This window comes from Fulvia fulva, chromosome 7 (genome assembly GCF_020509005.1).
Source record: "Fulvia fulva chromosome 7, complete sequence".
Classification (NCBI taxonomy): Eukaryota; Fungi; Ascomycota; class Dothideomycetes; order Mycosphaerellales; family Mycosphaerellaceae; genus Fulvia; species Fulvia fulva.
In genome coordinates, this window is record NC_063018.1 from 257,207 (window position 1) to 279,631 (window position 22,425).

The window sequence follows — 22,425 nt, forward strand, 5'->3', positions numbered from 1 at the left end:
ACCACCGCCTCCATGGGATCACAGACACAAGGAAGGACCAGCTGGATACTAGAAGGAAGCATCGGAGCGCGTCTCTAATGATGATGAGATTTGAGCGAAGAGGTAATCCATTGAATGGGCCACAGAGTCGGAGATGACTGTCGATGGTTTGATGATGTGTCCAGATTATATGGCTTGGGTGTGCGCAACGGGCATATGAAAGGCACAAGACTTGCCTTAGTATCATTCTGGCGAGGAAGTGGAATGTGCAAAAAGAACAACCACCTCCCACTCGATGGTTGCTATTTCAAGCCGTCCCAGCTAATGCTAGAGAGCATTAAGGGGAAGCCGAACGTCGGAGCATGAGTCGTCGACCTGCTTCCAGATTGACTACATCATCGAGCCGGAGACGATTGTCGAGGTGTCGATGTTTTGGTTTGTATGTATAGCTGCTACAAGCCCGGGATGACATGTGATGCGTACACAGCTTAGTGTAGTAGTTTGTATCCGATGCCAGATCAACCAATGTATGCGTCTCTACCGAGCCCACACATGGAAGGTAGACAGTATTGCCTTTAAGAAGCACAAGATGCAAAAAGAACAACCACCTTCGGCCCGATGATACCCAGCACTTCATCGCCCACCGCCGATGCTATGCAAGCATTGGGGGCAGGTATGGGTGCCAGGCAAACAGGAGCCGATCTGCTTTAAGATTGACTGCACCATCGAGCCGAAGACGGTTGTCTAAGGGTCAAAGTTCTGGTTCGACATGTATAGCTTGTGCCGTCCTAGGGTGGCATGTGATCGCTGACGGCGGAAGATTGGTGTTGCTGCCAAGTGGCCAATCGAGAAGTATGGCATGTTGCGACAATCTGGATTACCGTTTTGTCTTACGATGGAAGGCTCGGTATCCAGCATTGCTGTGCTTCGACCTCAAGCACAAATACGACGACCAGCCTCGAGAGGAGGCCAATTATCGACCTCTCGACAATGTCCGCGTCCATGCATGTTCAGTTGATGTGGTTTAGCAGAACAAACGGCGGACTGCCTCAGGATGGCTTCATCTCACATCTTCACATTTTCATCCACTACCCACCTCTACAACATTCCCTTAGCAGTCTGCTCCTTCCTCTCCTCCCAAACCGTCTTCCCACTACAACTACACACCGTCTTATCATTGTCCCAAACCCCCGCACTCCTCGCCACGACCCCTACCAACGTATCCGCATCCTCCCTCTCAAACTGCTCCATCTTCCTACTCACCACCACAGACCTCCCAATCATCTCCCAAATCTGAATCGGCTTGTCAACAAACACCGAGCCCAACCCACTCTTCCCCACCTCAATCGTCCCAAACACCCCCTTCACCCCACTCCTACGCTCCTTCTTCGCGGCGATGGCATCCCAGATTCCACCGGTTGAGGCCGCGCCGTTGGAGATGTCGCCGGTCTCGCGGACTGTGACGTGGTAGGTCCCGGGTGACACGCCCTTGAGGGTCATGTCAAGGATTGTCATGGTGTCGGAGACTTGGACCATGCGGATGAGGCCTCGGACGTGGTCCTGGACTTTTGTCGAGTGGGTTTCGAGGATGCAGACTGCGGCGGATTCTGCTCGGCCTGAGCCACGGAGGATGGCATCGCGGCCTGTGTCTTGAATGGCGGAGACGATGGAGGAGGGGGCGGCGTTGCCGGTTATGGAAATGAGTTGGGATTTTAGGTCGGCGGAGACGTTTTGTATGCCTGTAGAGTGTGAGAAGAGAGCGAGAGGTATGAAAGTTGTTCTGTAGTACATGTATCTTACCATTGAGCTTGTATAACGACGTAGAAACATCCTTGATGCAGTCTTCGCAACTTAATGGGACGGCAAAGGTAGTCTCAAAAGGTGGTATCGAGGTCATGGCTGTAAGCGATCTCCAGACGTGAGCTTCACGGATAGAAATGACCTTGATGGCATCGCCGCTTCGTGCATTGAAGGACGTCTAGCGATAGCGGGACGCGATTTGCAAGCAGTCGGATATTCGGAGCTTAATAAACCATTGAGGGGATCTCATGAAAGATTAGTTGAGCGCCTGATGCATCGGAGCCCGCCGATCGCGATTCTGCGCCAGAGGATCGAGCTTTACCCAGTGCTTCACCTTCACGGTCATCAGCGATGGCACATGTCTGCAACGTCCGATAGGAACTGTTTCGTCTCGCTGCTATAAGGCTGGGTAAGCTTCCTTGGTATCTCTTCTCACAATCAGCTCTCCTCAAGTCCTCATTCCTCAGACCTCAAGATCTCCACTCTCACAACCACAGCACCCCAACACAACACCACCACCAACAGATCCCCAACCATGGCCTCCCTAACCCACGCCCGCTACGGCAAAGACAACATCCGCCTCTACAAAGTCCACCGCGACCCCTCTAACCCCAGCCTCCAATCCGTCACCGAACTAACAATCTGCACCCTCCTCGAAGGCGACATCTCCGCCTCCTGGACGCACGCCGACAACGCCAACATCGTAGCCACCGACACCCAAAAACAAACCACCTACATCCACGCCAAACTCAACCCTGTCAACCCGCCAGAACTCTTCGCAGCAAGTCTAGGTTCCCACTTCTTGAAGCAGTACCCACATATCACTGCTGCGCATGTTGATGTCAAGGCTCATAGGTGGACGCGGATGGTGGTGGAGGGAGCGGAGCATCCGCATTCTTTTATGAGGGATGGGGAGGAGAAGAGGGTTGTTTCGGCCGTCGTGAGGAGGGGGGAGGGGATTGAGGTTAGGAGCGGGTTGACGGGTCTTCTCGTTCTTAAGAGTACTGGGTCGCAGTTCCATTCATTTCACAGAGACGAGTTTACGCGACTTCCTGAGACGTGGGACCGGATTCTATCCACAGAGGTCGAGGCAGGTTGGCATTGGAAGACGTTTAATGATCTGGAAGACGTCAAGAGAGAGCAGAGTGCATTCGATCAAGCTCACGAGGACGCGAGGCGGATCACACTGGAGACGTTCGCGAGAGAGAATTCGCCGAGTGTGCAGAATACTATGTATAAGATGGCGGAGCAGATTCTGGAGGCTGCGAGGGGAGTGGAGAGGGTGGAGTATAGTTTGCCGAATAAGCATTATTTTGAAATTGGTGGGTTGGAACAGATGAAGAAATTGGTGGATAAGAGGCTAACGTTAGTGACAGATCTGAGCTGGTACAATGGATTGAAGAATACTGGAGCTGATGCGGAGGTGTATGCGCCGCAGAGTGATCCGAATGGATTGATACAGTGTACTGTGGAGAGGAAGGGTGCGGCTGCGAAGTTGTAGATCTACAGTCTTTTGGAGCTTGGAGTTGGGCAGGATATGTTGGTGTTTTGGGTACATCGAGTCAGCGGTGGGCGGTTGGATGATCACCTTTGAAATATCGAATTCGATCTTTCTAGCATAGCGAGATACCCATATTTTGAGAGCCCCCGGCAATGCTTCCTAATTCTGTACAATTCGCCAGCGCTATGCAGTGCGGGCACTATACAAGTGACGGTCCGCTCACGATGGGCGAGTCTCGGCATCACGTCGAGAATCGTTCTCATCGCCCATCTCCATTTCTCTCGTACAACCAGACCTGGCTAGGGTACTTCCTCAATGGCGTTTTCCCGGGCGCAGCTCGTGCCTGATCTGACTGCTGTCGCTTGTCCAGCTTGTCGCGAAGGCGGATTCTCTCCGCTCGCCAGTGAAATCCCTAACAGACAGAGTCATAGCCCTCATCGCCAATGCCCCGGCCTTGATCTTTAAAATCTCCTGCATCATCTCCGCATACTGACTCTACGCCCCCTGCACAACAGCCTCCTGCTTCACCATCTTCTTCTCCTTCGGCTTCTGGCCCCTCGCCAACCCGCGCTTTACCGCCGGCATCTCCCCAATACTACCCCCCAACCCATTCGCCTCACTCACAGCCAGTACATTCCTCTTATACGGATGCGCCTCCCCCTCAAAGCACTTCAACCTCGCCATCCTATCATCCCTCAACCGATTCTTCGGCAACATGCCCCTTACCGCCCTCCTCAACACCTCTCCGCCTCCCCATTTATCCATCATCTTATCCATCGTCATCTCCTTTAAACTTCCCGGCCGCGTGGTGTGGGAGTAGTATTTCTTCTGGAAGCGCTTTTTGCCGGTTGTGTGCAGTTCAGAGCAGGAGGTGCAGACGACGTAGTCGCCGCAGTCGGTGGAGGGGTCGTAGGTTGGTTTGTGTTTGCCCATGAGGGTTATTGCTATGGCGGAGGCGACGCGGCCTAGAGGGCGTGGGTCGGTGGAGAGGGAGAGGTGGTGCCAGGTGCGGGTGTAGGAGAGGCGGGTTTGGCCTAGGTAGTGGGACATTTTGGGATGGGGTGCCCGAAGGGCGGTGGGGTTTTCGGTGTGGCTCGGGTGTAGTGAGAGGCGTATATTTCAATGATGGTTCGTTTGCTCTGGACAGGCGGGAATGGATTGGCAATGGGTGTCGGATCTTGAGTTGCGTCCAGGATAGGAAGTTGCGACCTCCGAGGTGTGCTGCACCAATGCTTAGCGCGAGTCCTTCAAATATTGCTTGCTGTTGTGCAGAGTGTGGAGTAGATCCGAGCACTCAGATGAGATCAAGGGAGCTCTCGTTGCTTGTGAAGCATCCTAGGACAACATCGCTGCTGAAATTCCCACTCTGGATCCTTGGACCACGCGACATCCCAGTCCCCACGACCAACACTTCCTCCAGGCAGGGACAGCATCCGCCAAGAGTACATGCCAGTGCATTCGCGGTGAAGTGGGAGGGAGACTATGACATTGCTATGAGGGGCGAGCCTCACCGATCCGAAGACTAAACAACCCATTGATTGTCGCACCTTACAACAAACCTTGAAGTGACAGCCCTGGAGGCACCGTCGCAATGGCCGCCGCTGCGGCTTCCTCCATCTTCACCAGGGGCATCGGCTCTGGTGGGAGCAAGGAGAACACCATGCGCGGACTCGTCTCCTTCATAGCGGATCTACGAAATGCAAGAGCACGAGAATTGGAGGAGAAGCGCATAAACAAGGAGCTGGCGAACATCAGACAGAAGTTCAAGGGAGGCAACTTGACAGGCTACGACAAGAAGAAGTATGTCTGCAAGCTGCTGTACATCTACATCCTGGGCTGGAACGTCGACTTCGGACACCTCGAGGCTGTGAATCTGATTTCGGCAAACAAGTACTCGGAGAAGCAGATTGGATATCTGGCTGTCACTCTATTCCTCCACGAAGAGCATGAGCTGCTACATCTGGTCGTCAACAGTATCCGGAAGGATCTGGCCGACCCCAATGAAATCAACAACTGTCTCGCATTACATGCGATCGCCAATGTCGGGAGCAAAGAGATGGGAGAGGCATTGTGCGCGGATGTGCACAGGCTGTTGATCTCGCCAGCCTCGAAGCCATTCGTGAAGAAGAAGGCTGCTTTGACATTGCTACGGCTGTACCGGAAAGTCCCTACAATTGTGCAGCCGGAATGGAGCGAGCGCATAATAGCCATCATGGACGATCCGGACATGGGTGTTGCGCTTTCAGTCACATCACTTGTTATGACCTTAGCCCAGGACGATCCAGATTCATACAAGGGCAGCTATGTGAAAGCGGCGCAGAGGCTACGGAAGATCGTGGTGGACCAGGAGTACTCTGGCGACTACGTATACTACAAGGTGCCCTGTCCGTGGCTACAGGTCAAGCTTCTACGTTTAATGCAATACTTTGCACCTTCAGAGGACTCGCACATACGACAGCTGATGCGCGACTCACTCCAAGTAATACTCGACAACGCCATGGAGTCGCCAAAGAATGTGCAGCAGAACAATGCACAGAATGCTGTTCTTTTCGAAGCTATCAATCTCATCATCCATCTTGACACCGAACGGGATCTAATGGTGCAGATATCGACGAAACTGGGCAAGTTCATCGGCTCACGAGAAACGAATGTACGATACTTAGGCTTGGAAGCCATGACACATTTGGCAGTGAGAGCAGAAACGATGGAGCCGATCAAGAAGCACCAAGACATTATCATTGGCTCATTACGAGATCGAGATATTACGGTGCGGCGGCAGGGTCTAGATCTGCTATACAGCATGTGCGACTCCACGAACTCGCAGAAGATCGTTCATGAGCTGCTCAAGTATCTTCAATCTGCCGACTACGCAATACGAGAGGAAATGGTCCTCAAGATCGCCATCCTTACAGAAAAGTACGCCACTGATGTAAAGTGGTATGTCGACATATCAATGCGGCTAATCGCCATGGCTGGCGACCATGTTAGTGACGAAGTATGGCAGCGCATCATACAAATCGTGACGAACAACGACGAGCTTCAGGTGTATGCAGCTCAGAACATCCTGCAATACTGCCGAGCCGATCACTGCCACGAGACACTGGTCAAGATTGGCAGTTACATTCTGGGTGAATTCGGACACTTGATCGCAGACACAAAAGGATGCAGTCCCATCGAGCAGTTCCTGGCACTACAGGCGAAGTTTGGTTCAAGTCCGCCTAATACAAGAGCGATGATTCTTTCAGCCTTCATCAAGTTTGTCAACCTCTTCCCGGAGATCAGACCGCAGCTACTACAGACTTTCAAGACGTACAGCCATTCGCTTGACTCGGAACTGCAGCAACGAGCCTGCGAGTACTTGGCAATAGCGACAGCACCAACAGACGACTTGCTCAGGACGATATGTGATGAAATGCCACCATTCCCAGAGCGGGCATCCGCACTTCTGTCGAAGCTCAACAAGAAGGGGACTGCTGTTGGCGACAAGCGGACATGGGGCATAACGGCAAAGGACGGACTTCCATCCCTTGAAAGGAGTACGACACTGAAACGGAACTTCTCTGCTGGGGCTACAGCTACACTTGATGCGAACGGTTTCGCGAATGGGCCTGCGACAAATGGCGCGAATGACACACATGCCAATGGCTTGCCCAAGACGCCGATCGATGAATTGGCTGGCCTCGACCTCACAACCGGCGGCGCACCCAACCTCGCGAGCGCATCACATTTATCACCAGAGTGGGAACCCGGCTACAATCGCCTTCTGCTCAGACCCGAAGGCATTCTCTACGACGACGTCCAAGTCCAGATCGGTCTGCGCTCTGAATACCGCGCAGAAGTCGGCGTAGTAATCCTCTACTTCATGAACAAATCCTCCTCACCCATCCAATCCTTCACCACAACCCTCGACAATCGCTCAGGCGACAAGCTCCGCATAGACATCAAGAACCTTCCCGATACAACAGTCCGACCCGGCGACCAAACATCACAAACAATCATGTTCGTCCCCAACGGCGTCTTCGTCGACCCACCCACAATCCGCGTCTCATACATGGCCGGCGCCCTCCAAGCCTTGACACTTCAACTCCCCGTCGCACTACACAAATACAACGAAGGCGCCGTCCTGAACTCAGAAGATTTCTTCAAGCGCTGGAAGCAAATCGGCGGCGCGCCGAGAGAAGCACAGAAGATTTTCAAGGCGTGGGACATCACGACGGAGAACACCCGACGGTTCCTCCAAGGCTTCAAATGGGTTATTCTAGACGGTGTAGACCCCAACGCGAAGAATTTCGTAGGCGCGACAGTTCTGCATACAGGCACGGGCAAGTTTGGATGTCTGTTGAGACTGGAGCCGAATCATGAAAATAAAGTAAGTCTCACCCATTCCCCATCACACACCACATCTCACGCGCAGCCTACTTACCACTGATGCAACATAGATGTACCGCCTCACGATCCGCGCCACAGACGAAGCAGTCCCGCCAGTTCTGATGAAGTTTATGGAGGAGAGGCTCAGCCAGCCATTCCCGAACTAAGAACAGGCACGTGAGAGAGGGAGAGGCATGTTGCAAGTCAGGCGTAACCGGCGCATAGGAGGGAAGACAAGATTATTTGCATCTCGAGGTTGCATGAGAGGGAATGGATATACCACTTGTAAAGCGTTGTTTTTGTGTACAGATAGCTATTCGAAAGAACATCATTAAAGGCATTATCGAGCATGACCCCTGCCCGACATCACCGCTCTGCTCCGTGTCAGCCAGGTTCATGACCAATCGCTCCCAGCCGCAACGACTGGACTCAGCAACATGAATCGCAACGAGGATCAAAGACGAGACGTCATGAGAATGGGACATTCAATACCGATAGGACTTTTGAATTCGTAGAAGCTACCTCAATCCATACCAATCAACTACTCTACGTACGCCGTTGCTTTCTGGGGGTATTAGTAGTAGTACATCGTTAACTGTGGTGTCGTTACCCTCTTTCGTGCGCATTTCTGGCAATCTCATTTCTGCCGGCGCTCTCTCGTAATGTTCCTGTCTCAGGTGCTACAGGTGCATGATGGTCATGCCCTCAGCCATGTTCACTCTTCCTCGTTCTTCGTTCTCGACGAAGACGTTCTCTTTCACGATCTCCATTGTGAAGTGCTTACAACTCAGCCTTGGCCTGGTCGGTAGCACTCTTCGCCTTGCCCTTGGCAACGGAAGCTGCACTCTGGGCAGACTTGCTAGCGGCCGAGGCGCCACTCTGAGCGCTCTTGCTAGCCTCGGAAGCACCGCTCTTGGCGTTCTTGCTGGCCTGGATGGAGGCGGAGGAAGCAGACTTGGAGGCCTCGATGGATGACTTCGATGCCTGGATGCTGCCAGTGGAAGAGGCAGAGCTCAAGCTCCTGGAGGCCACAGAGGAAGCGGAGCTCAAGCTGGCGGAGGCCTCAGCGGAAGCGAAGCCGAGCTGGTTGGCGACGACGTCGTAGTAGTAGCGGAAGCCGCTGTAGGCATCGTCGGTGGCCTGGGCGTAGTAGTTGCCAGCGCTGCTAGTGGCGGCACCGTAGGCGGAAGCGGCCGACTTGGAGGCAGATGAGGCGGTGTTGCCGTGGATAGCCTGCTGGGAGTGCTTGCGGGCGAGGGCAATGAGCTCGTTGCGCTTGCTGCCCTGTGGAACTGGGATGCCGTACTTGTCGCACCAGGCCTTGATCTCGCTGTCACTCCAGCTCTCGAGAAGCTGGTCGCTTAAAGACTGCTGAGCAGACTCGGCGCTCTTGGCGGCGGAGGCGTACTGTTCCTTCGCGCGGTCAGAGGCGATCTTAGAGTTGCGGCGGAGAGAAGCGATGAGCTTGTCACGGGTGCTTGGCTGTGGGACAGGCACGCCGCGCTCATCGAGCCAGGCCTTGAGGTCAGAGTCCGACCAGGAGTCGTAGAGCCAGTTGCCTGGGTAGGCAGCAGTCTCGCCGGCCTTCTCAGCGACCTTGTGGTAGTTAGAGCGCGCGGTGGAGACAAGAGAGTCGCGAGTGCGTGGGTTTGGGTTGGGGATGTTGTGCTTGTCGAGGAACTGCTTGAGCTGCGACTCGGTCCAGCTGCGAGGTGTTAGCGGTAGTCAGACAACATGGTGAGGTATTGCACATACGTGTCAAAGATCCAGTGCTCAACGTTGTAGTACGCGTCGTTGGCCTGGTCAGTGGTCTGGTACCAGTAGCTCTGGACTTGCTGAATGAGGCTGTCCTTGTTCTTCTCGGTACCCTTCTTCACTTCCTGGCCCTTGGAGCCAAGATAGCTCTGGAGCTGGTTGACGTCCCACGAGTTGTATGGCTTGACGACGTTGTTCTCCCAGTTCTTCTTGACCAATTCTTGCAGGTCCTTGCGGTCAGATGCGGCGGGGTATGGGACGTTGTGGTCGCTGAGCCATCTCTCAAGCTCCGTCTCGTGCCACTTGTCGTATGCTGTGCGGCCTCAATGTTAGTCGGTATGGCGTCTAACAGTGATATTGTTTGCGAGTGTTGTTTGCAAGGTGAAAGCGGTGGTGTCAATGGCTTCCACAACTCCACGCGTTCGTGCCAATGTTGAGACGACGCGAGGATGTTGACGTCTTTGACATGCGACGTCTCTCGACCGCTTGTTGAGGTATTGTGAAGGGGTGAGCTTACCTGCTTTGCCAAACCAATCTGCTGTGGCCTGAGTCGCCAAACAGGCGAGCGCCAATGAGGCGAGTGAGAGCTTCATGCTGTGTGGGTGCTCTCAGGATGGTGGATGTGAGGATTGTGCAGGTATGATGGGTGTTGCAAGTGTAGGAGGAGGGTGAAATGTGGTTGATGAAGAAGATTTGGCGCGCGTTGAAGAGAGCAACATTCTGGGAGCTCCTGCCTTGTGAATGCAAGTCATTGTGACGTCGGTTTGCAGCTGTGGCGCAAACATCACGCTCAGCCAATCAGAGAGCTGTGCACAGGAACAGGCATGGCAACGCATTACGGCGACTGGACACGCCAGATTCTCGTCGCAGGACACATGTCATCTTGAGCTGTCGAGCAAGAAAGACGGCAGGATCGTCATTGAGCACATCGCATACAAACAAAGTCGCAAGGATGTGATCGCGATAGCGAGGCGATAGCGAGAGTGTCGGTAGAACTACGATGAGCACTTTCATGGTCATGGTCATGCTCATGCTCAGGCACCAGGGAATAGAGACTTATTTGCTTTAAAGCGATCGTTCTATGATACAGATACATCTCTGCCAGTCTTCTCTCTGTCAGTCGTCTCGGAGTATAGGTGAACATGAGAGGAGAACAGTTCGCCGCACAACATTGCCCGCCAAGCTTCACATTGTGCTGCCAGGCCGGTCCATGCCGCGGTCGCTCTCGTCTTCGCGCCGCCCCTCCGTGCATCATCATGTGAAAGTTTGGGGTCATCCTTCCACTCCCAAAGCATCGGAATGACCTCCATCATGCTACCTCGTGCGACACATCTTCACGCTGGCATTTGCTTTGCTTGCTGCAGCCTCTTCAAGTGAGCACACCTCTCCCGCCCCGCCGAGTCACGTAGACTGTTGTAGTGAAGCAAGAGTGATGGGTTTGTTGTATGGCAGCCTTTGGTAAGTGCAACGGCGCAACCATGGCATCTACCCAAGATGGGCCTGAGGAAGCGACTGTGCAAGAAATATTGGCGGAAAGTCATAGAGCGAGTGCTGATGGAGCGGCCTTTTCCCGCAACAGACACACCTTGGACCACGTCAATGAGCGACCGGCCATCCAACAGCCATGCGTACGATGGCGCCCGCGATAACTCTGTGCCTGAGACGACGGTAGCTCCCTTCTCGCCGAATCAACAGACTGTTACGAAGAATCGAAACAAAGCGACTGTGCTGATACACCAGAAGTCACCGCTACTTGCTGCCACTCCACCGCAGGTCACGCGAGCGTTGGCATATTCGCATCCTTTCATTGTGCCGCTGAACTACTTGGTGGGACTGCTATCATGGACTACAGGAGATCCGTGGGAGAGCTTCCTGATGGTGGCAGTGTTTTGGTTCACAATACTGTACGTCGATGATCTGCTGCGATGGGCGGGGCCGATAGTGGTCGTCGCAGCACTGATTGCGGGCATGTACTCGAGGAGGTACAGTCCACTGTCAAGTACAACATGGAGCGGGCACAAGAGGAAGCGCAGTCGGGCGGCCTCCGAGTCTGAGTACAGAAAGAGCTTGGACGAGATACTGGACACGCTACAGATCTTCACGAACCGATGCGATGTGCTGCTCGATCCTCTGCTGCGCTTGACGGAATTCTTGAGCACGCAGACCACTGCGACATCTGCGACAACGAGACCTGCTTTGACGTCCATGTTAATACGCTTGCTGGCTATCACTCCAACATGGATCATCCTGATGCTGCCACCCTTTCGCATCATCACGATGCAACGTATCCTCCTTGTACTCGGGACCATTGGTTTGACATGGCACAGCATGCCGGCACGAGCATCTCGATCCATACTATGGCGAAGCAAAGCTGCGCGGACTGCAGCATCGTTCATTACTGGACTAAACTACGGAACACCGTCGACAGCAAAGGATAAAAGGACGCCACCGTTTCTGCCTCCACGAGCACCAGCCGCTCTTGTAAATGCTCTTAAGCGGAAGGGTACAAGCGCAGGCGTTCGCTTCACATTCGCGTTGTACGAGAATCAACGGAGGTGGGTACTGCTAGGATACACAGCCAACCTGTTACCCAACGAGCGACAAGCCTGGTCCGACGAGCATCAGAACACTGTATCAGGCAAGGAGAACTTCCCGCTACCTGAAACAGACTCCGAAACTACCAAATGGCGATGGGTCCCCGACAGCAACTGGAGGGTCGACCCAGCCTGGACGGAGGACCCCAGTGGCAAAGCATCGCGCGATAAGGAAGGCTGGACCTACTACGACAACAAATGGCAAGGCGGCAGCAGAATCGACGACTGGAACAAATGGACCCGCCGAAGACGCTGGATCCGCGACGCCGAGCTCGTCGAGATCTCACCCGAAGAAGCAGCAGCAGAAGCGGCCAACACCACCACTGATGCCGACTCCGAATCCATCGCACCCTCAATGGTCACCACCGACTTCGCAGACGGCGACAGTATCAGCACTGCCGTGAAGAAGAAAGGATGGTTTGGAAGGCGGAAATTGACGAACGAGAAGATCCGAGCCATTGATAAAGTGGAGATCGCCTCGATGAGTGGCAGTGGGGAGACTGGTGGGACGAGAGCGAGTAGGGACAGCCCGGAGGATGATGTTTATACGCCGCTACAATATCGAGGGAATGAGTATGATCGGAGTATTGGCGATGGGTTGACGGAAATGTTGGGCTAGTGGCCTTTGATCTGATTATTGTTTTCAGCGCGGCGCTGGTGGAATTACGTACATGGTGAGCAGAGACACCTATGATCATGCAAAAGAAACATGCATTCTCTCATCGAAAGCTCAAGTTTGTCGGATGGGCAAAACAATCGCCCTTGGCCGAATTGGCCGTAGGCCTCACGGGCTGGACTGGCGACAAGTGTCGCCCGTCCAGCAATGTTCTCCCTAACAGTCTGCAGGATGTTTGCGAAGTGCTATTGCGCTTCTTACTGACTGAGCCACTGGGCCAAAGACGATTGTCGATAGATGGAGATATGTTTGATGTACATATTTGGTCAGAGGTAAGCAGACTGGATGATGATATATGCTGGATGAGATGCTGACATCTGTGGAACAGAGCTGGGAGGATCGGCTCGATGCCATACAAGCTCGCATGTGGTTGGTCGACACATTGTCGATTTATGATAGTGTGGGTAGGTCTGCATCGTATCTGCAACTGTTGACTGCCTCATCGGCCAGCAAAACGAAACATCCATTGCCGACTCTCCGGAAGAAATCCAGCAACCAAGGCCACAACGACTGCAAAACAGACGTCCTTGGTGCAACAGCGCCACAACGCGATCAAGCAGACCGACGACCGCCTTGATTGTCGACCGGCTCAATATCATCGTTGAGTGAAGTGTGATGACGGTCCTGCTCTGGCTGTCACTACAACTGAGCCATTGCACCAAGAATGTTTGCTGGGTGTCCTCCTTTTGGCATGACTATGTACGTTCAATCGACATCTCAGGAGGCCAAGATCCTGTGCCGATGGAAAGTGCGACATCGAGAAACGAACGCAAAGATATAGATGTGGTCGGTCGTTGTGCTCCTGCCTCACGGGTACCAGCATGTGAAAGCCGTTAGACTTAGCGGCGGCCGCTGCCGAAACAGCGACAAGGATGCGCGCCTCGCCAGCATATTGGACCACAACACGCCACTTTCACTTCACCTGCCGCTGCTCAACGACTTCACAAATCACAGCACCCGCACCGCCCGCTCAAGATGGCAGCAGACAAGAGGCACCATCAGGTGTTGGGCCGCGCACTACCATCAAATGATGCAGAGGATGACGCTCCAAATCAGGGTTACGGCAACGACCTCACCAAAGCGCGCAACCTTTACGACACCGTGAACAAGGCCCTTACGACCACCGTCAACGGCGAGTTCTTCGAAGGCACCAAATCGTCCAACGCCAACCGCCAGAGCCAGCTCCCTGAGATCTTTCAGCTTCGCGACCAAATCGAGGGCCTTGTCGACAGCGTAGCCAAGAAGGAGCGCTTGATCGCCGAGCAGGAGCGCATCAAGAACGAAGGAGCTTCCAAGCCGGCAGTGTCGAACGCCACCATTCAAGTGATGGTCCAAAGTGCAGTCGAGCAGCAGCTAGAGAAGAAGCTGCGTGATGAGATGATCAAGCGCGAGCGTGTTGAAGGACGCCTGCAGAAGCTGGAGGACAAGCAGCCTGCCACCATCGAGGGTGCGAAGAAGATTAAGAAGCCAACACCTGCAAGTGCGGATGACCTCAAAGACTTGCGGCGCAAGGTAGCAACTCAGGAGGCCGAATTCAAGAAACTTGAGGCCAAGCATGAAATAACTATCAAGGAACTTGAAGAAAACCTTCACCACCAGGAAAGTGAGATCCTCGATCTCAAGACACGAAATGCAACCTTCGCGCGGGAAAGGACCACTCTGGATTCGCGAGTGTGGAGTCAAGGTGTGAAGCTGTCAAAAATGCAGGAGATGGAGACGACTGTGAAGGATCATGGCACAAGAATCACGGAGCAGTTCGCGAAGCTAAACCAATTGAGTCGCAAATGTGACGAGTTATGGGAGAGCTTTGGAAACTACCGTGCGCAGGCAGACAGTGTTCTAGCTGATCTCCATAATTTTATCGACGAGGAAACGGAGCACGAGGATTCCAGCGTGGACGAGGATGAGGGTGGTACTGCCGGTGACAGCAAGGCCGACGACAGCAGTGACGGGGAGAGCGATTGCTCGAGCTACGACGATTACCGGTATTTTATTAGCCGACGATACTAGATGCATGTTTCCAATGAGGCGGAAACTTGCTGCAGCTCAGTTGTACAAAGCGTGTCCAGAGGACAAGTCGATGACAGAGCATCTGTACGGGAGGTGGAAGGCGACCCACACAAGTCAACAGGACAGAATCAGCTCACCGCAAAAGGCTCGAGTGAGCTTCATGGCGCTTCACATTTCAACGCGTTGTATGGCACTTCACGTAAGACAACATATTTGTTGTTTCCGTCCCGAACCAAAATTTGCATGTGACAGCCGTTGCAGGGAAAGACGGGACGGGAGCCGCCGTAAAAAGTGACAAGAATGCGCGCTCCTTTCGACGAAACTGCACACAAACACTTGCATTTTCTCCTGCCTCACTTGTACCTTCGACTCATCTTGTATACCTGCACAGCGCACTGTTGACAACCATGCCGAACAAGAAAGAGCAAAAGCTGCGCGAAAAGGCACGAGCAGCACGCGAACAGAAAGGGAAGTTCGCCACCACTGAGCAGCAGCAAGATTTTGACACAGGTGAACTCGGTACAAGCGTCGTGGAGCTGCTAGACAAGGCACTCGGCAGCAATATCCTTGAGGATGTGAAGTCAACAGACCCGGCGAAGTTCAATAAAGGCGCTCAGATCTTCGAGTTCCGCGAGGTCATGCAAGAAGTGCTTGTCGCTCTAAAGAAGGCGGACAAGATTGCACGTGAGAAAGACAAGGCGGAATTGTAAGGAGGCGGGCACTCCTCCTTCTCCCACGCCGAGATACAGCGAATGGTGAAGTCTGCGGTTGAGGTGGAGGGAGCGGAAGTGGTTAAGCGGCTGGGCGACAAGCAGATTGAAGTCGATCGTTTGCGAGAGGAACTTGAGATGGTCAAGAGTCAACTACCAACCAAGCTCGATGGTTCCAAGAAGAAGAAGAAGCTCAAATTGGTCAGCGAGGAGGCTTTTGACGACTTGAAAATGCAAGTCGGCGGCCTTGCTTCGGAACACAAAAAGCTACAGCAAGAGAACGCCAGCTCCAAGGCAGACATCGCCAGCGCTCGAGCTCGGGAGGCCGTGGCTACACAGAACCATCACAGCATTCAGTTCCAGGTCAATGCGCTCAGCCGGACCATAGGCTCCATTTCACCACCCGACACGGTTGTGACTCGACTCTCGACCCTGGAGAGCGACGTACAGAGCCTGCAGAGCATTCCACCCGCCGATCTACAGGCTGGTCTTCTGGCATCAAAAGTCACGAACTTGGAGGCCGATACTCGCGAACACAAATCTCAGCACAGCGAGCTACGAACAAAGGTTACAAAGGTTGAGCGAAAGGTGCATAGCCTGAATGCCGAAACAACCGATTGGACAGAGACGCTCGTTTGGGTGAAGAACTTTAACCTTTGGGTTATGGGACAACTCGACCTCATAGGTGACCCGAGAACAATCTTCCCAGGAGTTGCATGGAAGGAAAAGGCACAGAAAGAAAAGTCGGAAGAGATCTGTGGGTGCAAGTTGCCTGGTCCGCTTGAGAAGAAGAAGCAATAGTGTATCAGTGGTGTTGGAAGATCAAGCGAAGCTGTTGATGGCGATGATCGAAACTCTCTGAGGTGGGGCGTGTCTGCAGGCTCGATATAGTGGTCATGGGGTTCGATTGTGGTGACAGCATTGCGGTCCAGCTAGTAGCGGGTGCAGAGCGTATCGAACTTGTAGACATGAACCACTTTTCTCGACTTTCACCTGCGAGGTGCTCGGGACTTGGATAATGAAGTCAACCTACGACCCATCATACCGACAGGACGTGCATTTCCATGCGCTATGCAGCGGTCGGTGCTCAAGACATGGTACCGATTTGACTTTCACACAGACTTGCATGTGACAGTCGCTTAGCGGGAAGCACGACGGGCGCCGCCGAAACAACGACAAGGATGTGCGATGGCTCCTACCGAATCCTCATCTTGTGCTTAGATCGCTCTTTATCCTCGCTTCGCACACCAAATTCATCATCAAGCATAACAGCATCACATTGGCGGCGAACATGGTGGCAAACGAAGGTGAGACCAGCCAGCAACCAGAGTGCTCACTCGGCTTCACAAACACTAACCCAAAATCTTGCAGGTGACGCTGGCGGCCATCTCCATCTAGGCGACAAGATCCTCCGCCGAATCGACTCAGCGCTCAGCAGCACAGTGATCGAGGACATCAAACACTCCCACGACGAAGCAAAATTCAGCAAGGGTTCCCTCCTCTTCGAGCTCAAGTCACTCCTCCACGATTTCATCAATACCGTCAAAAATTCTGACAAAATCGCCCGCGAAAAAGACAAAGCCGAGACCACAAAGCAAGCACCCATCATCTCCGACACCAAGATCCGCGCCATCGTCACCACCGCCGTCGAGGAACAAGTCTCCAAGCGCGTCGGAGACCTCCAAATCGAAAACATCCGCCTTTGCGAGTAGATCCAAGCTATCAAGACCCGCTTCCCAACTGAGATCGCGGGCGCGAAGAAAGGGAAGATGTCGAAGTTGGTGACGGAGGAGGATGTGAAGGAGGTTAGGATGCAGGTCAGGAAAGTCAAGGATGAGAATGGCAGTTTGAAGAGCGAGATTGGCAATGTCAAAGATCAGAACAACAACAACAACAACAACAACGCGGCGACCACCCAGAGCGAGAAGTGCAAGATGACAAACCTGGAGAACCAAGTGAAGGATTTAAAGGCGAAGCAGTCGACCACGCGCGGAGCTGTTCTCGAACTCGAGGAGCGGGTCTCGAAGGTGGAGCCCCAGGTGACAGGCCATGAGAGCAGACTGGCCACCATGGGCAGCAAGCTTGATTCTCAGGTGCCATTCATCCACGGTCACCTTGCACACATTCGTGCTGCTCAGCCTATTTTCTTGGCTCCGTTCGTATGGACAGCGGCAGACTAGCAACAAGCTGACGCAGCATGGAACCAGGTCCTACCGGGGGTTATCACATCAGGTTGAGCAGAGATTACAGCGGCGCCAGCTAGAAAAAAGCAGCGAAGTCATTTGCTTGGGAAGTTCTGGTACTGCAGAGGCAAAACCGTGACATAGAAAGCCTCAGAACCGAAGCTTGCTTCATTCGCTTGCTAGCATCAACAGGTATCTTCCCAAGCAGTCAAGTCATGCTTCTTCACATGCCTCACATCATACTCAATACCTCATGCCACACCAGAAAGAATTATCTACCCGCTCGCCTTCATCAATCCAGCTCGACTCATGCCTCCAGTAAGCGTCCTATCATGACTTCCAATTCGTATCCTCCGCGGCGTGCAACTATGGCGGGCCGCATGTTGCGAATGGGTGATCACATCGGCTGAGGGGGTATCAATCTATGCAAAGAGCAGGTAGGGATGAGGGGCATCCGCCGCGGTGGTCATCGTTTCGTGCGTTCATCTTCATCATGCTACAGCAGCAGCAACAGCCACTCAACTGCCGTTCGCTTGTGGATCGGCGGCGCCTTGTATTGCAGCTGCGGCTTGTTGCTGCTTGATCTTGTCGGCTTGCTCCACGGCGGCCTTGATGACTTGTTGCTCTTCCGGCCCGAGCATGTTGGTCAACTGTTGGTAGAACTGTGGTTGCTGAGCGGACATGGTGGCGAGTGTGTCCTTGAACAGGTTGTAGGGCTCCATGGAGTCGAGTGGCGTCTCCAGTAAACTCTCTTCCTCAAGCTCGTCGTCGTCTTCGGCCTCACCCACTGCAGCGTTGAACTTGCTCGCTTGTTGGCTGAGGAAGTCGAGGTATGCTGTGCTTTCGTCCTTGATGTCGGTCGTCTCCTCGTTCTCCTCGGCTTCCCAGTCTTCACCTTCCCACTCGTCTTCTTCCTGTTCATGTGTCAGTATAACTTCCAAGCGCACGCCTGCGGTATTGCTTACCTCTTCGTCATCATCGTAGTCACCGCCTAGACCAAAGTCCTCCTCGCGCTGTGCTTCTTCCCTGTTCTTCATCGCAGCAGGAAGAGTCTGGAACAAGCGAACAATGCCCTGCAGCAATCTTGGCCAGCCTTGCTGCACGCTCTGTGGTACTTCTTCAGTGCGCAACGTCAGTAGTGCTGTGATCGCACCAATGCTGAGCTTCTTGTCGTGCACCCTCGTGAATCCATCGATACTCGAGAACCACAAGCTGAAGAACTTGTTCGTCCAGTTGTTTGCCTCCAGCACCCCAAGCGCCAGTCGAGGGTTGTAGTAGATCGAGTTGATAACCATCTCCATCAGGTGTATCCTGTACGACTTGACCTTGAGCTCATCGTTCGTGAGAACAGTCATCGCAAGCGAGATGAACTCGGGAACGTAGTTATCGATGCCATCTTTGAGGTTCAACATCAAGATCTCGGCGAGCTTGCAACCGCAGATGCGGTCAACACCACCAACCTTTTCGTCCTTGAAGATAGTGCGGACCATATCCACAATCGCATCAAGGTACGCTCGGTTCTCCAGAAGAGTCTTCCAGCCGTAGTTAACGAAGTTCTCGAGCGCTGGCAGCATATCTTCGAGGTAGAGCTCGGCGCCAGACTTGAATGTTCGGTGAATCAGCTCGAAGGCTTGCCACATGGTCGGCGAGATGATCTTGGCGGCGAATGTACAGCTGTCGATGATCTCAAACACTTCGTTGTACAAGTCGTACAGCTTGTGCTCAAGTGTGATGGTGATGACCGGCATGAGGATTGTCTCGAGATGTGCCAAGACGTCTGGGGTGCTTTCGAGTGTGAGGATGAGGGTGCCAATAGTCTGCAGCACTCCGAGAGCGGTAATACTCTTATCGTCCAGGAAGTCACCATAGCCATCATCGCCCTCTTTCGAGCTGTGGCGTTCGATCAGCTCGCGCACGATGCGCACATAGGTGTCACGCAGCTGTTCGCTCAGTGCAACGGCGAACGGAGTCAGTTCCGCGGCGAAGACTTCGACGAAATCCTCCATGACGTTTGCCAGAGCATCTACATCGACTTCGTTGGCGAGCTTGAGTAGCTGCTGCATGATCTGAGGGATGTTCTGTTGCATCATCTGGCGGATAGGGTCATGTCGGATAAGTGGCTGAAGTGCAAGGGCGGCTTCGACTCTCACAGGGAGAGCAGGGTCGGCCATTGACTCGAGGATGTTCCGGTAGATGATGGTGAGGTTGCTTGGGTCCTTGAAGTCGAGCGATTCGAACTTCTCGAGCGTATCGCAAGCGCGGGCTCGCAAGAAGCCATGAGGGCTGCGGAACTCCGGGAACACATGCCTGACGAAAAAGTACTCCACCTGGTCTGCGATCGGACTCTTCTTGCCCAGAATGACGTTTGCAAGGGTTCCTATCATTCGCAAAGCTCCTTCCTTCTCGCGTGGGTTCTTCTGGTCGTCGGCGGCCGCCTCGTACCTGTTGACGATGTTGTTGATGAAGGTGAGCACTTCGAAAGTCTGCTTTCTCCTCGCCTTCGTAAGTGTAACGAGAAAATTTGTTGCTGCGACGTCCGGAGCTGAAACCTCTTCGTAGAAGTTGAGCTTGCGGTGGAGGTACTCAGCCGGCTCCTCCTCGAACTGTTCCAGGTCCTCGTCGGTCTGGCACAGCACCGGGAATAGGAGGTGCTCAATAAGCACCGGCATGTGTGGTTTCAGATGATCCCACATAGCCTTTGGCTTGACGCACTCATCCATGAAGCCCAATGTGTATGACAAGCAGGGTTTGCTGAGCCACACTGACTTCTGGACCCAAAGCTCAATCTGCGCCAGATAGCCTTTCAAGATCTCTGGGGCAAAGTTCGCGATGAAGCTCTTAGCGACAGCTGTGTAGTCCTCGCCGTTCCCCTTTTGCAAGCTCGCCGGGTTGCCGTATCGGACGAACAACCTGTTGAGATTCACGTATGACCACTTCTTGCACTTCCACCAATGGTTCAGCTCGCGCTCATCGTGATCTTCCATCATCGAGTTCTCCGGAGGGGCCTTCGCAACGATCTTCAAGAACAGTGTGCACCAGTCCACCATCGATTGATGCGATCTCAACTGCATGGGCAGCTCGAAGTATATGGCGTGCTTATACGCCTTCAACACCGTCCTCAGCATCTCTCCTGCTTCCAAGCTCGTCTCATCCACCAACTGGTTGCCAATGTTCAGCAACTGCGGGAAGGTCATTTCCACAATCTTGTCAAAGTCCTGCCTGCTGTCTCCGAGCTTGAATCTGTACGTCCTGCATATCGCGAGCAGACACTGCAGTCCGGCGAAGATGGAGGGGATCTCCTGCGAGTGGAGGAGTTGATGGGTGATGGAGACGAAGTCGGGCCATTGTTTGGGGAAGTCGCAGTGGAGGATCTTCTGGAGGGCGACGATGAGTTGCGGTCGGATGTTGGGCGCTGCGCTCGCGATGATTGGGACGAGACGACGTCGAACGACGGTCTTCTCTTCCTCGGAGATGATGGGGCTCGTGGTCTGGCTGTCCTCGACCTTGGACCAGCCCTTGTTGACGCGGTTCTTGAAGTACACGGCGGCTATGTATGTGTCAGCGCACGCTCATATGTCCACTTCCACGCGTTTCCGTCTTTTGCGTGATGGTCACCTACTCGATAGCCGCACACTCGCATCTTGCTCTTGCTCGAGGACGCTCAGCAAGCCGTTCAGGAAGCCCGAGGAGTCCTCTGCCTGGATGTCACGACTATGTCAGTGATGTGCCTGATGTGGATGCCCACGCGACTGGTGGGGGTCCTGCTTCCCATCTTTTGGCCATGTTGCTTACCGCCTTGAGTTCACCCTCTGCCTGCTTCCGGATCTCAGCGTTGGCATCGAGGGTAGCCTGGATGCGGCTTCTGAGAGCGGCAGCATCCATCGCGCCAGTGTCAAGTGGTCCTTGCCAGCCAAAGTGGCTTGAGGGTGAGGGTGCTCCGTGCCAAGCTGGGGGGGGGGTGTTCTAGTTGATGCTTCCCTGCTAGATGGTGCTGCAGCAGTCGATAGTCGCTCGTGTGAAGATGCAGAGTATGTGGTAGTGGGCGGTGCACCCAGGATGATGTTTCTGCCACGTGCAAAAAGTGTGTGTTGGCGGGGGTGTCGTTTCGAACAACTGGTGGAAGTCGTCGAAGAAAGCTCCCTCTGCAACTTTTGGCGTGCTGATCCGAGCGCCCTGAACTTGCAGCTTACACTTTTCCGCGCAAAAACACTCCCGAGTCACCTCCCATATGATGTGATGATATATCTCGTGCCTGCAGTCACCCCATACAGACGAACATAACAGGTCGCTGCTGGTATGACTTCCACAAACCAAGACACACCCCTCACTACCATAACATCGCACCGACAAAGAAACACCAACGCGCCGAGCAAGCAGGCACACCTCCTGTCGCGTGGGCGGTAGGGATTCACTACTCAGTGGCGTCCGCCGTCCAGCATGCAGGGACCCAAAACACGTCCAGCTGCTGCATCGTATCCAAGCCTGCTGACCTCTTACACCACTCTCGGTCTGCTGTACGCTCATAGCCATCTCCCACACGTCAGCCGCGCTCGTTCGATCCTTCTGCCTGCACATCTGACGATTGAAACTTACGGCTAGACCGCCTTGTCGAAGACGTTCGACACTGTCCGATATATAATCCATGGAAGATGGGACCATTTCCTAGTCTGCCTGGTCAAGTGCTTGACCTTAGACGACACTCCGAGGCCATCCGGCACGAAGCGCGAGCATGGCTTCTTGGCTGGTGGACTCGATGTAGGAACTCCATCATGGCTATTTCAGGCGCACAAATGTCCACGATATCTTGCCGCAGACAATCGCCTCGCGGGTCTGAATAACGATCTCCACA

At 53.7% G+C, this 22,425-nt stretch overlaps 12 protein-coding genes across 12 annotated transcripts; 8 read left to right on the plus strand and 4 right to left on the minus strand.

The window, feature by feature from the left end:
* Nucleotides 1–1,077: 1,077 nt before the first annotated feature.
* Nucleotides 1,078–1,876, minus strand: CLAFUR5_09862 (Superoxide dismutase 1 copper chaperone; the record flags this gene model as incomplete). The annotated part of the gene is made up of 2 exons (XM_047909010.1): nt 1,078–1,718; nt 1,780–1,876. The coding sequence occupies 2 exons, from the start codon at nt 1,874–1,876 to the stop codon at nt 1,078–1,080; spliced, it is 738 nt and encodes a 245-aa protein (XP_047764152.1).
* A 438-nt stretch (nt 1,877–2,314) lies between these two features.
* CLAFUR5_09863 (Uricase) lies at nt 2,315–3,280 on the plus strand (the record flags this gene model as incomplete). Its single annotated transcript, XM_047909011.1, has 2 exons — nt 2,315–3,101; nt 3,156–3,280. 2 exons carry the CDS (start codon nt 2,315–2,317, stop codon nt 3,278–3,280), a joined length of 912 nt encoding a protein of 303 aa, XP_047764151.1.
* A 495-nt stretch (nt 3,281–3,775) lies between these two features.
* Nucleotides 3,776–4,330, minus strand: CLAFUR5_09864 (54S ribosomal protein L23, mitochondrial; the record flags this gene model as incomplete). The annotated part of the gene is made up of 1 exon (XM_047909012.1): nt 3,776–4,330. The coding sequence occupies one exon, from the start codon at nt 4,328–4,330 to the stop codon at nt 3,776–3,778; it is 555 nt and encodes a 184-aa protein (XP_047764158.1).
* A 541-nt stretch (nt 4,331–4,871) lies between these two features.
* On the plus strand, nt 4,872–7,815 carry CLAFUR5_09865 (AP-2 complex subunit alpha; the record flags this gene model as incomplete). Its single annotated transcript, XM_047909013.1, has 2 exons — nt 4,872–7,649; nt 7,720–7,815. 2 exons carry the CDS (start codon nt 4,872–4,874, stop codon nt 7,813–7,815), a joined length of 2,874 nt encoding a protein of 957 aa, XP_047764157.1.
* A 613-nt stretch (nt 7,816–8,428) lies between these two features.
* On the minus strand, nt 8,429–9,996 carry CLAFUR5_09866 (Stress response protein ish1; the record flags this gene model as incomplete). Its single annotated transcript, XM_047909014.1, has 3 exons — nt 8,429–9,353; nt 9,404–9,716; nt 9,921–9,996. The coding sequence occupies 3 exons, from the start codon at nt 9,994–9,996 to the stop codon at nt 8,429–8,431; spliced, it is 1,314 nt and encodes a 437-aa protein (XP_047764156.1).
* An 852-nt stretch (nt 9,997–10,848) lies between these two features.
* CLAFUR5_09867 (Peroxisomal membrane protein PEX30) lies at nt 10,849–12,616 on the plus strand (the record flags this gene model as incomplete). Its single annotated transcript, XM_047909015.1, has 2 exons — nt 10,849–10,861; nt 10,983–12,616. 2 exons carry the CDS (start codon nt 10,849–10,851, stop codon nt 12,614–12,616), a joined length of 1,647 nt encoding a protein of 548 aa, XP_047764155.1.
* Nucleotides 12,617–13,648: 1,032 nt separating this feature from the next.
* CLAFUR5_09868 (uncharacterized protein) lies at nt 13,649–14,683 on the plus strand (the record flags this gene model as incomplete). The annotated part of the gene is made up of 1 exon (XM_047909016.1): nt 13,649–14,683. The coding sequence occupies one exon, from the start codon at nt 13,649–13,651 to the stop codon at nt 14,681–14,683; it is 1,035 nt and encodes a 344-aa protein (XP_047764146.1).
* Nucleotides 14,684–15,090: 407 nt separating this feature from the next.
* Nucleotides 15,091–15,393, plus strand: CLAFUR5_09869 (uncharacterized protein; the record flags this gene model as incomplete). The annotated part of the gene is made up of 1 exon (XM_047909017.1): nt 15,091–15,393. One exon carries the CDS (start codon nt 15,091–15,093, stop codon nt 15,391–15,393), a length of 303 nt encoding a protein of 100 aa, XP_047764145.1.
* A 42-nt stretch (nt 15,394–15,435) lies between these two features.
* CLAFUR5_09870 (uncharacterized protein) lies at nt 15,436–16,194 on the plus strand (the record flags this gene model as incomplete). The annotated part of the gene is made up of 1 exon (XM_047909018.1): nt 15,436–16,194. The coding sequence occupies one exon, from the start codon at nt 15,436–15,438 to the stop codon at nt 16,192–16,194; it is 759 nt and encodes a 252-aa protein (XP_047764647.1).
* Nucleotides 16,195–16,684: 490 nt separating this feature from the next.
* Nucleotides 16,685–17,105, plus strand: CLAFUR5_09871 (uncharacterized protein; the record flags this gene model as incomplete). The annotated part of the gene is made up of 2 exons (XM_047909019.1): nt 16,685–16,700; nt 16,765–17,105. 2 exons carry the CDS (start codon nt 16,685–16,687, stop codon nt 17,103–17,105), a joined length of 357 nt encoding a protein of 118 aa, XP_047764648.1.
* A 57-nt stretch (nt 17,106–17,162) lies between these two features.
* Nucleotides 17,163–17,573, plus strand: CLAFUR5_20302 (uncharacterized protein; the record flags this gene model as incomplete). Its single annotated transcript, XM_059463138.1, has 1 exon — nt 17,163–17,573. One exon carries the CDS (start codon nt 17,163–17,165, stop codon nt 17,571–17,573), a length of 411 nt encoding a protein of 136 aa, XP_059319052.1.
* Nucleotides 17,574–18,094: 521 nt separating this feature from the next.
* Nucleotides 18,095–21,458, minus strand: CLAFUR5_09872 (putative importin; the record flags this gene model as incomplete). The annotated part of the gene is made up of 4 exons (XM_047909020.1): nt 18,095–18,490; nt 18,542–21,123; nt 21,196–21,274; nt 21,369–21,458. 4 exons carry the CDS (start codon nt 21,456–21,458, stop codon nt 18,095–18,097), a joined length of 3,147 nt encoding a protein of 1,048 aa, XP_047764649.1.
* Nucleotides 21,459–22,425: the final 967 nt, after the last annotated feature.